The 16367-nt window shown below is 35.4% G+C and overlaps 1 protein-coding gene across 2 annotated transcripts in view; it reads left to right on the forward strand.

Moving 5' to 3' along the window:
* Window positions 1-98: 98 nt before the first annotated feature.
* Window positions 99-16367, forward strand: part of cpne4a (copine IVa) — a 73625-nt gene continuing 57356 nt past the window's right edge. The window contains exons 1-3 of one of the 2 annotated variants that reach the window (XM_048152551.1): window positions 99-1089; window positions 9978-10154; window positions 12429-12618. In XM_048152551.1, the coding sequence (XP_048008508.1) occupies window positions 12448-12618 (171 nt within the window). In that variant the 5' untranslated portion in view covers window positions 99-1089; window positions 9978-10154; window positions 12429-12447. The remainder of the gene's footprint in view (window positions 1090-9977; window positions 10155-12428; window positions 12619-16367) is intronic. The other variant, XM_048152549.1, reaches the window with a different exon arrangement.

The following is a 16367-nucleotide window of genomic DNA, read 5'->3' on the forward strand; positions in this document are numbered from 1 at the left end:
AAGGCTTAACAAAGCAGGAATTTCTCCTTGAACAACAGTGTATGTGGTTCTTTGGGTCGGTCACGTGCAGCTGAAGAGCAAGAACGAGTTCACTGCACTCTCTTCATCTGCATTTATGCTATCTTGCATGTTTTTCTTTTCCTGTTTCTGACCCCAGTATGTAAATATAGACCAAATATGTTTTTGTTAATTAATTTTATGTTAATTCTTCGCAAGAGAGAGGTGGCAAGCTGTATTTATTTTGTAAAACTTTCGCTAGATGTCGCTGCCAGCAAAAATTCCCATCTACAGATGACCGAACAGTTGAGATTGAACATCATTGTAAAGCCAGGAACTACAGCCATAAATTATGGTTTTGGTTGGATAACAATTGTGAATTTTTGCATAAATCTACTGCCATTTTGAAGTGACATTTTACTCATAGAGTAGGCCCTAAATGTCTCAGTTTGGCCAGTTTGAAAGTTCCCCAAACCCCTATTAAAACGAGTGACAGCAGGAACCAACCAGTTAAGATCAGCAAACAATCTTAGTCGGAGTGGTGTGATTTATGGCACATTTTATGCGGCATTTTATCATAAAAATCTTTTGCTGGAAAAAAAGGTCTTAAAACTGACTTGGTGATTTGGTTTTAGAGCACTTTTGAAGAGATCAGGCTGGGACCAGCACCTGTTTAGACTGGTTTAATCAGTTTTACCAGGGATATTTTCATAAGAGGATGCGTAATTTGCATATTTAAAACTTGAATGGATAATTCCGAAACACATTAGAAAATATCGTTTTGTGTGTATAGCCTATAAAATATATATTGCACATTTTAATTAAGGAGAAGGGGCACAATCGAGTGTGTTTACCTGTGGTACCTCCCCTTAAAGTCCACGTAACCGCTGAAAGATTCTTCTGTAGCGCGTGAAGGGGAGGGACCGGCGCGCGAGATGAGCGCGCTGTACTTTACTTTCCCTCATTTTGCACAGCAGCTTGAGGATGGAGCTCGAATTCTTGTGTGGAGCATATGTCTTCTCGGTGCTCTGTGTTTGATGACAAGCAGCGAAGCAACAATTTGCCTGGAATTATTTTTCATGTTCGTTAAAGGTGAGTGAAACGCTCTTTCATCTGTCACTGCAGTAGCACTCGCGAGCGCAGGTGCCTCATACAAAGGCGCGCGCTTTTATTTGCACCGTAATCACTTTAAAGTAAAAGAGGATGAAGCTTTTTTTGTTTGTTATTGACTTACAGTAGTAGAGAACTTGATGAGATGCACTTGTAGGCTTCAGTTGTGGCACTAATGTCTGATACTCTGTTCATGAAGTTGTAGCCTGTTTTGTATTGTTTTTGCGTTACTCTGTTTACTGATGCAGTAATAGGCCTTCATGCTCATTGATTCATTAGTTTTTAAATATTCAATTTGAAGCTTAGATAAAATATGCTATTATATTAACAAGAGACTTTTTTATTTGTTTAATTTGCTAAACTGTAGGCCTATGCATAGGATAGCCTACTGTATAACTGGTATAAATTGGACGCAAAACGGTTATAAAACCAGAGAACAAAATTATTAGTCATATACAAGAGCCTTTAAATGACCACAAGTCTGTTTTGATTTAAATATATGTGCATAATTGGCTGTAATTTACTGTACTGTAGGCTATCACTTACTTTTCTTTAACTTTCCTTTTAAAATTGTACCTTTCTTGATGTTTTTGGCTTACATCAGCCTTCATTTATAAAGACGCGATTCCTTCAGTGTCCAGATGGGGGTGAACAATTAAAGCAAGTGATGTGCATGAGACCATCTTAAGTTTATTTTACTTGCACATGTCTCTATACAGACTTTGACTTCTAACATAGCTGGATGTTCATGAGTTGTGGGGTTATGGACAAACATATTATGCAAATATTATAAGAAATCATTGATATGCAGGCCTGGCAGAACCTTACTGTAAAAATACAGTGACCATGTTACAACCATTTTGGTGACTCGTTAAATTATCTAATGATACCAATTGTAAAATGTAATTGTAATAATGAAAATTTTGGAAAAGTTAATTAAAATGGGCTTTTTTGACAATATTTCATAGTAAAATTTTAATTACTTTTTTTTTTTTTTTTTATACATATACACTACCCATAAAAAGTTTTGGGTCAGTAATATATATATATGAAATTATATTATTTAGCAAGGTTGCATAAAATTGATCAAAAGTGACGGAAAATGCATTTATACTGTTAAAAAAAGATTTCTTTATCAAAGAATCCAGAAAAATTTGTGGCATGATTTTCACAAAAATAAGCAGCACATCTGTTTTCAACAGTGATAATGTTTAAAGTGATAAAAAGGTTCTTGAGCACAAAATCAGCATATTAGAAGGATTTCTGATGGATCATGTGACATTGAAGACTGTGTCATTTTTTGTATATTTTAATAACAGTTTTAGTGTATTGTCATACAGACAAACAGAATTGGTGGTGAAAAGTCTGCTTGAGTCTTGGATATTCTTTCCAAGAACATTCCTAGAAATCCTGGTTGAATTTGTGGAGTGTGTATCTCGTATAACATTCAAATGTTTCTTTGGGTTTTAGTTTTCCTTTATGTCATTAGTATCTTCGCATTCCTTTGTCTCATATATATTTAATGTCTTGTATATTTGAGAACATGTTTGAAGCATTTTAGTTCTGAACTAGGGCTGATCTGTTCTGGATTCCATCTTTCCATTATGTCATTGCTTACAGTTTCACGGGTGCCTTTAATGTCACAAGCATTTAATGCTTCTCCATTTACAGAGTGTGTTATGTCCCAACTAATTAGCAAACTTCCTAAAGAATAATGAGCTGATTCATTTTCAATAGCTGCCTGCGGTCTTGTTCTCATCCTCATGCAATCGAGCAGGCTGATGAGACGATCACATCCAAGTGAATAATTGGTTTGTTGTAAATGACTGGAAATAAGGCTAAATGAGCTGAGATGGCAGGATGCAAGACTCTGGTGAGATTCCAGTCGACTCCATCATTCATTCTCTGTTGAGAGCCATTATTGGTGTTTGTCAAATTAGGCACACTGGCTTTATGGAGGGGAAATTACTTGCTGAGAGATGGGGAGAAAAATGTGGTTATCATGTTGAGAGAAAGGCGTAACACATTAATTGGTCTCGCAGGTTGCATCTGACATGGCACTCCTGATGTTTGTTTTTAGCATAAGTGAAATGATGCTGAATGCTTGATACTTAACAATAATGTGATGGCAAGAAGTCATCATTAGAGTGTGCTTTAAACCCAAATAAACTCCACTGAAGTTTATACAGTCTTTTATGTCACATTAGTGGTTGCATATACACTACTGTTCAAAGATTTGGGCTTGGTAAGTTTTTAAAGATGTTTTTGAAAGTCTCTTATGCTCGCCAAGGCTGCATTTATCTGATCAAATATACAGTAAAAACAGTAATACTGTGAAATATTATTATAAATTCAAATATCTTTCTTCTATTTTAATATATTTTAAAATATATTTTATTCCTGTGATGGCAAAGCTGAATTTTCAGCATCATTACTCCAGACTTCAGTGTCACATGATCCTTCAGAAATCATTCTAATATGTTGATTTGATGCCCAAGAAACATTTTTTATTATTATTATTATTATACATGTTGAAATCAGTTGTGCTGCTTAATATTTTTTGTGGAAACCTTGATACATTTTTTTTAAGGATTCTTTGATGAATAGGGAGCTGATTTAAAATTTAAAATTGTTTTTTGTTTGTGTGTGTGAATGTAAATGTCTTTACTGTCACTTTTGATCAATTTAAAGGGATATTTCACCCAAAAATGAAGATTATTCCATGATTCCACTATCTTCTTTCAGATGAATACAATCGGAGATATATTTAAAAATATCCTTAGTCCTCCAATGTTTATAGTGGTTGTGAATGGCAGCCCAAATTTTAAAGACAACAACAACAACAAAAAAAATGCACCCATCTATAAAGAAATGAATCCATATGACTCCAGGGGGTTAATAAAGGCCTTCTGAAGTGAATCAATGCGTTGTGTAAGACAAATATCAGTGAAGTTTTACAAAGTAAAATAATGAGTTTCCAGCACGACAGCCATACGCATTCGTCGTACGTCCAAAAAGCGTTAACTTCCGTGACGTAATACACAATATAACGCGTAGCACGTCATGTGTACTTAGAAGATAGACATATACACCTGGGATGGCTTGAGGGTGAGTTATTCATGGGATAATTTTCATTTTTGGGTGAACCATCCCTTTAATGCTGAATTATTTAAAAAAAACTTTTGAACAGTAATCAATGGAAGCTTGTTGCCGCCATGGAATAATAATAATAATAATAAACTAAGTAATTGCAACTTTTTATTCTTTTGCAATTACGCAACTGTGTATCTCACAACTATGAGTTTATATCTCGCAACTCTGACTTTATTTCCCGCAATTGCAAGTTTATGTCTTGCAATTCTGAGCTTATATCCGAATTGTGAGATATAAACATGAATTTGTCAGAAAAAAAGCTCAGAATTGTAAGATAAAAAGTCACAATTACCTTTTAGATTTTTTTAGAAACAACCTTTCATTGCAATCTAAATGCAGGTTCAAATGTCAAAAGGCGGATATGTGAGCCTTTGACATTCAAGAGAAGTATAGAAATGTACAATTTAGCATATTGTTGGGGCTACTCATTTCTTGATAATATTAATAATGTAAGTGTTTGATTTATGGGCACATATTTGTGCTGTGTTGGGAATTCTGTGTCGTGAAGCAAAACCAGTTGAGAACCACCACCTTAAATCATCTGCTAAAACAAGATTAACCATGTAGACTTAAATTCTATGAAATCAAGTTGTTGTTTTTTACCATTTGGCAAACATGGCATGATTTGTATATATTAATTTTATTGCTTTGTGACAAAATCCTATAAACTCCAACAAGCCACATTTTCTGTCTCTAATATAAGGATAATCAAAGCCACCATGCTTTGGAGACGACCCGTGGCCTCTGCCTCTATAGAAATGATTAAGTACCCAGAGCTTGTTCCTACTGAGAACAAACAGAGTTGGCTTCCCCTCACACATACAAGAACATTTATCAACAAGGCTGATTTTTAAATTGAGATCATTATGAAGGGTTCAAACAAAATGCTTTGCGCTGTTTTTAAACCTATTACTCACAGCACAAAGAAACCGACTGGGGAGGAATAGAGCCCACATAATTCAAACTGCGATTGTAAGTGTATTGTACACAGAACTCTTCAGTCTTGATTATTTGAACAGGCTGAATAACTTTATTGCTTATTTCTGAATCTATTACCTAGAACATATCACCACAACATTCAAAACTGTGTCAGCTGTCATGTTGTGTGATGCTGGATTTGATGTTACCTAAAGACATGATCTCATTAATATTCATGGATAATATGCATATATTAAGTGTAGTTAGCACACACATTTTTGACAGTTTCCACTTTTATGTGGACAAATATTTTGAATCATTTACAAATAGGATATTGAATTAATAGAGTTCAATGAACGGAATGACTTTTTTGTATTTATTATAAATGAGATGAAGTATTTTTCAAACGATTACATTTAACGCAACTCATTTCAAGGTTTTCTATGTAATTCTACCATACAAAGAGTGCAAGTTACTTTACTTTTATTATAGCCTAAGTCTCATTTGATTTTTGTTCATAAAGATGGACTCTCACCATCATTAAATAAAGGAGCGATGTTTTGGAAAAAAGTTTGAGGAAAGTAAGGTTTTTTTTTTTTTAAGAATTAATACTTTTATTCAGCAAGGATACATTAAATTGATCAGAAGTGACAGTATGACTTTTACATTGTTGCAAAATATTCTATTTTCTATTTCATCAAAGAATCCTGAAATAAATGTATAAACGTTTCAACAAAAATATTAAGAAGCATAACTGTTTTCAACATTGATGATAATAAGAAATGCTTATTGAGCACCAAATCAGCATATTAGATTTCTGAAGGATCATGTGACACTGAAGACTGTAGTAATGATGCTGAAAATTCAGCTTTGCATCACAGGAAAAAAAATACATTTAAAATATATTAAAATAGAAAACAGTGTAATAATTTTTCCTAAGATTACTGTTTTACTGTATTTTTTGATCAAATAAATGCAGCCTTGGTGATCAAGACTCAAAAACATTTAAACATTTTTATCAACCCCACACTTTTGAAAGATAAAGTTTAAGTTTCCACTAGCATTTTGTCATCAGGACAGGAGATTCATAAACATTTGTGCATCCATAATTTAGCCAGAATGTTGCTATTATTCATTGTCTTTCCAAACTGTGCACTGCAATGTATGCACATTAGATCTTGAATTATAGGGCTGTCAAAAGTGTTGAGAGTTTTGAGTGTTGATAGTATTATAGTTGTAATGCATTCAACTTTTGGAGACTTGGGGAGATGGTGTATATCTATGCTGACAGCTCCCCTGTGGAGAAACTCTGTATGACATGAGGTATGAGAGAAGGGTTCAGCTGGAAGTCTATTGTTTATGCTTGCTTATGATTTTGAAGCACAAGTGAAGTATTTCCGCCAATGTAATAACTGTGGCTGCATCTCAAGAAACACCTGACAGTGTAACAGGCAGGTTGTAGACGTTACCTGCCAAAGTGACCAGCGTAATCCAGATCAGCTCATCATTTGCTGAGTAGCTGTTGCCAAGCTAGCCCTTTATGCAATGTTTTTGTTTGTTTATTTGTTACTTGATATTTTTTACTGTATGACAAGCCTACGGAATGTGCTGCTGCCAGGTAATTGCTTGTAAAATTCTTGTCAAGGGAGATATCTGCTACGGCTAGCAGATAACCGTTCAGAAGTGTACGCTCACCATCTGTTTACCTTGGCAGTTTTACATATGAAAACCAAAGCTTTTTAAAACTCACTCTGGATAAGAGCATCTGCTAAATTCCATAAAGGAAAGTGATATTAAAAATCTCAAGTCTTTATTTACTCAGTTATGTTGGAACAAACTCGTATGCTCTGAAGTTTTTCTGTGGAACACACAAAAAGGATTTCTTTAGAGACACTGATCATAGAATGAGAGTTCTTAGTAAACTCAGGCTGTCATGGTCCAATAAAGCACCATAAAAGTATTAAACATGTTCCATATGACTTTTGTGCCATATTCCTTAAGTCTTCACTGTTGTTGTATGAAAAAGATTCTTTTGAACAGCTTTTTTGTGCTTTCCATGAGAAAAATAACCCTTACGGGTTTGGAACGACATGAGGGTGAGTAAATAATTACAGAATCTTCATATCTCTTTTGAGTACTGGTTCATTTTGATCTTTTAATTTAAGTATTGGAGGATTTTTGAAGATTTTCAAAGGAAATTTTGACCATATTGCAACCTAGGCTTATTGACAAAAACGTACCTATACACACAATTCAATGCAGGTTCCAGCTGAAATTAACACTAGTGGCAGTAAAACACCAAAAACTCTTATTGCTTTTCACTAGGGGTGTGACGAGATCTCATGCTATGAGATCTCGTGAGATTAACATGTGACGAGATTTCTCGTCGAGGTGGAAAGCTGTCTCGCGATATTGCCATGAAGGAGTGTGAGGGTGAAATTAGGATAGAATGCCACTGCCACTGTTGTTTTGCTTTTTTATAGAAATAAAAATCACGTGATGAGAGTAAGTGTCAAGATGACTGACAAGACCATGGCGGAGGATTCGTTGCACAACAGAGCCTATCTTGTAGAATGCGTTCCCAGCAAATAAAAAATAGAAAGCGAAAGTAAAACGCGAGCGTGCATTCTAACGTGATTTCAATACCCAGCATTTTGAAAGCGGCTCCCTGATCCATGCAGAAATCTCCCAATATGAAAGCTGTCTTAGGCTGGGCTATGTAGCTGTAACTATTCCTTAGCTCTGTATCATGCTTGAAGAAAAATTTGGTCTCTATTTGCACTTTGAATATTAGATTAGATTGTACTTATTGTTTGCACTTAATAAGACTTAAAGAAAGCTATTATTATTTATACTGTTTTTATTTCTATAATCAATTTGTGGAACGGAGTTCAGTTAGGAGGTCAAAAGTTGTAGAAGCTCATAAATCATGTACAGTTCTAAGGTCTGAAGAGACGTGTATGAAATCATACATTAAAACATTTTTAAATGCACATGCAGACTATTTTTCCAGTCATGTCAGTGCTTCCCACAGGTTTGAAATATACTTGCGGTGGTAGCCGGGCGAAAAATCCTCCTATTACCCATGGCACAAAAATGGTCTACTACATGTGACAAACAAATAATGTGTGTTTTTTTTTAACAATATTTTTATTTAATTGAAATTCATTTTAATTGCATAGCATATTACATTTAATTACATACTAATATTGTGCATTATTATGCATTGTAAATTATGCAAAATTACAGCATTTAAATGGTTCACCTTTTCCTATGTTCTCCTTGCTGTCATATAGTGTCTCTCTCAGTGAATGGGACACAGATTTTACGAGTAAAATTTATAAAATGAATAATATATGTGTCAAATAATGTTCTTAGTCTTTTCTTCCTGTGGGGGAGACTACAATAATTTACTATGAATTAAATGGAAATCAAATTAAATACAATTTATTGTGTAACCAAAATACCAATAATGCCCAAAAGAAAAAGAAAAAACTTAGCGTGTGACTTTTAATTATAAACAAGTCCGAAATACACAGGTACTCTTATTTTGAAATGGCTGTACTATTGCAGGCCGATCTTACAATCGTCTAAAACATTTTATATAAAGGCCATAAAGTAGACATTGCTAATAATTCGTCAACTTGAGTTCATTAGCAATCGCTTGGCATAAATCTGCGCTTTTCATTGATTGAGAATCACTTTGAAGCAGACTGAAGCGCTGTTGCGCGAGCTTGTAGAACGCGCAACAGCGCCGCCTTGTGACTTGTGTAGGAATGACATGTGTGGGAATGTCAGCGGGAGTAAACAGTTCTGACGCACACGTAACGAGCAGTTATGAAACGACTAGTTTATCGATCGCGGATGGTTTCATTATCTTGCGCGGATATAAAAGTATAAGAGGATACAAAAATAATAAAAGCAAAAATGTGTCTCCAAATATACTTGGGCGGCCGTTATTATACATGGGCGGCCCGCCCAAGTAAAGTCTATGTGTGGGAAGCACTGCATGTATATCGTCACTGAGGATTTCTTAAAAATACTGTGTAAACATCTTGTCTCATCTCGTGAGTTAAGTGTCTCGTCACACAAATTATTATTAAAGGGGCAGATTATCGATTCATAAAGACTTATTATACCGTTCCTTGCACAATGCTATATTATAACCACTCTTACAATAGCACATGATTTGTAAACTTAATACATTTTGATGTTTGCATCACATAACAAGCTCCATATGTTTGGCATTTCTGACATAGTAAACTTTCTTTGGTATCTCACCTGGTACAGACTTGCACTTGTGATGCAGAGCTGATGGTCCAGATCCTATGAAACACTAGTCATGATAAAAGAGTCCAAGAAGCTTTTTTCCAATAAGCCTGGGTTGACAAAGAAATACCTGAATATCTAAGTACTGAGCTTTTTGTCTGTTGGTGGGTTTTATGAGACCAAATAAGGGGATCAGAATCATGATAGTGGCGATGACAGTCGCGTAGTTCTGCCAAATCAAATGGATAACTGGGATTGTGTGGCAAATTGAGGGATTTCTTTGTGGATTCCAAGAAACAGTGTTCAAAAATCTGCCTTGTTTCTCAGCACTGCTTCCACCCTCTGAAAAAATCTATGATGCATGAAACATTTTGACTTCCCTTGCTTTAACAAGCAGGATGCTGTATAGACATGTTGTAGAAAGCAGAGGGCTATTAGACTAACATTGTCAGATCGGTGAGCAGCATCCTGCTCTATGATTACAGCTGTTGTTGCTGGGAGTTCCTCAAATTCTCATTCACTCTCACCAGCAGTGGAGGAGACCACATGTCCCGGAGGAGTCTGTCACAGGAGTGCTGCTTACCTGCCGCACCATCAGCTCCACTGTGTGGCTGTTCTATTGAGACTGACACTTCAATGAATACAGAGAGAGGGTTTCAGCACTACCTCTATTCCCAGCATGTTCCAGAAGCCATTAGGGATACCAAGTCTGTACATCTTTCTCACTTGTCTACCTCAGATAATACGTGGATTAGACATAGAATTAGCCTTGGTGTTATTTTCATATTTATGCATGATACATAGACATTTGAGATTCATTTGATTAATAAAAAGGAAACAACATTTAGCAAGGGATAATGTATTTTATGCTTAATTTGAACATGTTGCTATTGGTAAATGGTTAATGGGTGAATCTCAGAAAAAAGTTTCAAATAACATTTTAAAAAGAGCTTGGGTCATATTTCACCTGAAAATCAAAATAAATAAATATACATTGCAGAAATGACAAACACCATTGAGAATAATGAGAATATAAAAAAGTAAATATCTGTAAACATTATCATAATGAGAATTTGAGAGATGAAATGTGTTTAATCTCATGCAAAAAAATCCTAATGGATCAAAACAATATATATATATATGTATATGCAAAATATAATTTCTTTTTTTTTTTTGTTCTCTTTGGATTTTGGGGTGAAATGTGACCTGGACATGTTTTTGTGAGATTCAAACTATTTTTCAACACCTGCACAGCCTTGGTCTTGGTCTTTGTAGAGGCAAAGATAGTTATTAAATTTTTGGCCTTTATATGCCTCTTTTATTCATATTATAGTAGATAGATGGGATGAAGATGGGGGATTGAGAAAATAGACCAGGACTCAATATGTCAGAGCTTGTGCACTGTGGTACTATATTTTGATGAAAGACTATGAAAACAAGCTTTTCTTTAGAGTAATGTGCACTGATGAATCATTCACAATGCGACCAGGGTTATTTATTCAGAAAGCAAATGGTTCCATTTTTATTTAATGTTGTCTTTAAAGTCATAGGGAACCAATAACTGCCACCATTAGATTTTAATGGAGTTTGATCGAATGGCTCAGTGCTTTCTTGTGAATCGTCAGAGAGCAGTCACAAATGGGGAAGTCAGCAATAGAGCAGGCCACAGGGGCAATCTGAGGTTATTGCCTTCTGTGGAGGTCATTTCATTAGGTTTTCTGGGGGATTTTACGTTATATTCAGTTAACTGATATACAGTATAAACTGTGATTATATGTGCAAAATGAATACATTTGTGTTAAAAGTATATATAGTTTATATTATGAAACAACATACCATATTTAGATTTACTTATCAATCAAAATGGGTTTAATCAGTTCAAGTGTTTTTAATGGGTGCAATTTAGCATTGAAGATTTCTTGAGACTTAAGAATTGTGTTTCTGCTGCAAACAATTTATGTGTCTATATGAAAAGGCTCAGTGAGAGTCATTAACAGAGACAGAAATAGATGGGAAACTGGCTGAGAAAACACTCAAGTGGCAAAAATAGCATCCAGAGGATGAAAGACTGATGACGTTGTTTGCCATCGGTGTTGAAAAGTTTGCAAACAAACATTGAGGGAGGGAACCGCTCACCTCCGTATTATCGCTGCTGACCTATAATGTATGAGGCTGTCACCTGTCAGTGCGATACAGTGGGAGTGATGGATGACTTTGCATTCACTGAGAATTATTCTTTCATTGAGCTGTTCTCTTTCACAGTGCAGTTCTCATGGTCAGATCTACCTCTTTTGGTCTGCTTAACTAAAGCAACATAACTGAATTTAAAGAATAATGTGTTTTTGTTTATTTTTGCTAATGCAAAAATCACTACTATTGCACATATGGGGATTTTCTTTCTCTATATTAAGACATCCATTCATCATTCAATATCTGTCCATCCATCTTCTCAGATTTCTCTCTCTCTCTCAGTTCCTTGCATATGCTGTGTAATTTCAGTTAGCTCAGATGATTTGCTCTATATTATAACTGATTGGGATGGTGGGGAACTCTGATTAGAAATTTTCCCACACATCAGCTCAATAAATTAGTGTCTAGGCTTCCCATATGTCTCACCATAAACACACACAGGGATAAAATATATTCCCAATAAAAAAATGTTTGAAAAATGCAGATATCCACCAGGCATAATTTTCATTTATTTAAACCAGATTTTTTTGCATTGCTTGATGCTATTGATACAAACATACAAAAGCATTAAGGATGTCAATTGATTAAATCTTTGATAGGCATTACAAAAAGTGACTTTATAAGTCAATATACTGTATTGTTTGTTTTATTTTCATATTGAATAACAGGTTTATAGTCCACAGCAGCTCATTTTACATTTGTTAAATTAATTGTAATAAATCACAGATAAAAGAATAATATAATTAAAAAAAATACAATCACTCACTTTATGAAATTTTATTTCCTTACAGCACAAGTATCTCCTGAAACATGAGCGACATCTACGAGTCTGCAGCCAATTCTCTGGGCTTGTTCAACAGCCCCTGCCTGACCAAAGTAGAGCTGCGGGTCACCTGCAAAGGGATTTCAGACAGGGATGCCCTCAACAAACCTGATCCCTGTGTGGTCATCAAAATGCAGTCCCATGGCCAGTGGTTGGAGGTGGGTTTGTGTTTCCAGTCAGACATTTCTAGTTATGTGACTAAATGAAATCATTTTTAGGGGACCTTATCAATGCATTTTTCACAGCACTTGTGCCTTTTCACACGTACCTTTGCTGCTTTCTTCCAATTTTCCACTCATTTTCACACCATTCTATCTCACATGAGCATAGTTTTAGGTATATACACTCTTTTTTGGCATTGATGGTTCCATGAAGAATACATTAACATCCATTAAACATCCATTTCCATTGCACAAAACGTTCTTTATAGGGGAAAAGGTTCTTTAGATTATTAACTCTTTCCCTGCCATTGACAGAGTTTTCCGTTATTTATGACACAGTGCTTTCCTACCATTGATGTAATTTTCCGGCAATCCATGTTTTCACTGTTATACAGCAGGGTACACTATTACACATCATCTGAAATAGTACAGAGTCTCCAGATCGAAAAACAAACAAAGAAGCAGAAACAAGCGATAGAAGCATTGCTTATGCACATGTAAGCTAACGTGATCATCAAACATTAAATAGCATATGAATCAATGCCTAAAATTATCAAAGGAAATGTTGAGCCCACAAAGAGGTATAGGATTGCGCAAGCTTTGGGGGTGTTGATGGACTTGATCTACTGGATCTATTTTAATCAAAAAATTTGTGCAAAATGTTGCTTTTTTTAAATCAAACTTACCCACATTAAAGTGTTGATAAAAAAAGCTAGATGAAGCTAGAGTAAAATGTTTTTTGGGTAACACTTTGGTATGGGGAACACATATTCACCATTAACTGCGACTTTTGCCTCAATAAACTTGTTTATGTATGGGGTAGGATTTAGGGATGTAGAATATGGTCATGCAGAATAAGGCATTAATATGTTCTTTATAGGTAATAATAAACAGCCAATATGCAAGCTAATAAGCAACTATAATGTTATGACCTGTTACTTAAGTAGTTTGAGGAGATGCATGTTTTGCATGTTTTCCAATTTTTTTTTTTTTTTTCTCAGCAGTGCTCCCATGTATGCTTGATCTTTGACAAAATGTTCTTTTCAGGAAAAACTCACAGTTCTGTCATGAAATTCTAGATGGCGCAGGCGCAGTCCTTAACCCAATCACATTGTTCAATATAGGGCACAGCTGCAGCCTATGAGCTTGCTGTTCTGCCTTCAAATACTTGGTCAGCATTTGCTGTAGCAGTTTGCAGTGTGCTTTCAGAAACCCTCCACCCTCCCCAGCTCCACCTGTATAGATCTGCTACAGGTAATTCAAGTATGCTATTGTAAAGCAGCAGCATGTCTTACTTGCTCACAGCAGAGTGTTGTGTATGTACTGGCAGTAGCAAATCCTGTACTTGCTCTGCAGCAGCAGGAATGACAGCAGTAGCAGTGTAGCAGATCTATTCTGCCAATACCAAACATATTAACATTGTCATATCCATTACCATGTCACACACCCAAGAGTTGTCATGACAGAATAGTATATATTTGTACATGAACATGTGAGAGCATGCATGGTGAATGAGAGAAGCAGACAGCATATGTTCACTGAGAAATCTCCGTGTCAGGTTATGAAAGCTTTGCCAGCTCACCAGCGGGAATCTGTTCTCACCACTCTCTATCTCATTAGACATTCACATATTCACTTATGGTGATTCTGCTCTTTGAGTGTGTGTGTCTCTCTAAAGGAAACCACGCTGCAAATCTTCATTTTGCGACTGTTTCGTACCTGTTCTCAAAGGATTTCTTCATTCCTCCTGGAAATCCCGCTATGAAGAACATTTGAAGAACGTCTTCTGTTTAGCTGCCCTGTTTGTTCTTTAAGGGCTGCTGGCTGAGCCTGTTGCATCATGCTTTTTGCCGTTTTTCTAGCTCATTGGAGATTTTAAATGGGATTACGTGTGAAATTGTGTATAATGTCGTAAATAATAAAATAAACCAAAAACATTTTCAAAGAGTAAAACGGTCCTTGTTTGTGAGCCATAAGCTAATGTGTATTAAGAGAGAAATATCATGATATTTTCTCTGATGCTGCCTGAGGCAAATTTACATTTAAAGTGCTACAAACAAGAGCAATATGATTTATTGCAGTCGTGATTGCATTTCTCTTCGCACCTCTTAACCTATTTCCTCAGTATGCAGTGCTATTACGGGTCAGACTCATTTATCTGAAAATGTCACTTATACATGCTATTGTATTGAGTGCCCCAATGAGTTAAATTTCATATCTGTGGGTTTTAGCTAAATCTAATTTGAGTGGAATATCCCACTGTGATAGTCTCTCTCTCCGTTTGATAGCTCATATCTCATTTTTCACATACACTGGGAGTCATTATCAAATCTTTAGCTGAAGTATGACAGTGTTAATTAAATTCGCTCTGTATCTCACTACCAAGAATATCCCTCGTTCATCTGGAGCTGTGAGAGGAGATAACTCAAAGTTCTGTCTCAGGGGTCACTGGTTTAGGTAGAAAAAATACTAGCCAGATCTAGCCAGATACAGCTTTCTTTTTTTTTTTTTTTTGAAGAGAAGTAGTTTGCTACATATATACTTGTTTGATAAAAATGAAATAGATTGAAATATATATATATATATATATATATATATATATATATATATATATATATATATATATATATATATATATATATGTGCAGTCAAACCAAAAATTATTCAGACATTTTTGTTTCAGTAAGAGTTTTTTATTAAGAAAGAATGCAATCAATCAAAGGTGACAGTAACAGCATTTATAATGTTACAAAAGATTTATATTTTAAATAAATGCTGTTCTTTTGAAATTTCTGTACATCAAAGAATCCTTAAAGGTGCTGAAGAACATGTTTTCAAAAGATGTAATATAAGTCTTAAGTGTCCCCTGAATGTGTCTGTGAAGTTTCAGCTCAAAATACCCCATAGTTTTTTTAAATTAATTTTTTAACTGCCTATCATTATAAATGCGCCGATTCAGGGTACGCAGCCCCTTTAAATCTCATGCTCCATGCCCCAAGAGCTCGCGCTTGCCTTAAACACCATAAACAAAGTTCACACAGCTAATATAACCCTCAAAATGGATCTTTACAAAGTGTTCGTCATGCAGCATGTTTAATCGCGTAAGTATAGTATTTATTTGGATGTTTACATTTGATTCTGAATGAGTTTGATAGTATGTTCCGTGGCTAAAGCTAACGTTACACACTGTTGGAGAGATTTATAAAGAATGAAGTTGTGTTTATGCATTATACAGACTGCAAGTGTTTAAAAAATGAAAATAACAACAGTCTTGTCTCCGTGAATACAGTAAGAAACGATGGTAACTTTAACCACATTTAACAGTACATTAGCAACATGCTAATGAAACATTTAGAAAGACAATTTACAAACATCACTAAAAACATCATGATATCATGGATCATGTCAGTTATTATCGCTCCATCTGCCATTTTTCGCTGTTGTCTTTGCTTGCTTACCTAGTCTGTTGATTCTGCTGTGCTGCTCCAGACGTTAATACTGCTGCCCTTGTGTAATGCCTTGAACATGGGCTGGCATATGCAAATATTGGGGGCGTACACCCCGACTGTTACGTAACAGTCGGTGTTATGTTGAGATTCGCCTGTTCCTCGGAGGTCGTTTAAACAAATGAGATTTATATAAGAAGGAGGAAACTGATGTTTGACACTCACTGTATGTCATTTCCATGTACTGAACCCTTGTTATTCAACTATGCCGAGGTAAATTCAATTTTTGAATCTAGGGCA

Source organism: Megalobrama amblycephala, linkage group LG13 (assembly GCF_018812025.1).
Source record: "Megalobrama amblycephala isolate DHTTF-2021 linkage group LG13, ASM1881202v1, whole genome shotgun sequence".
In the NCBI taxonomy this organism is placed as follows: domain Eukaryota; kingdom Metazoa; phylum Chordata; class Actinopteri; order Cypriniformes; family Xenocyprididae; genus Megalobrama; species Megalobrama amblycephala.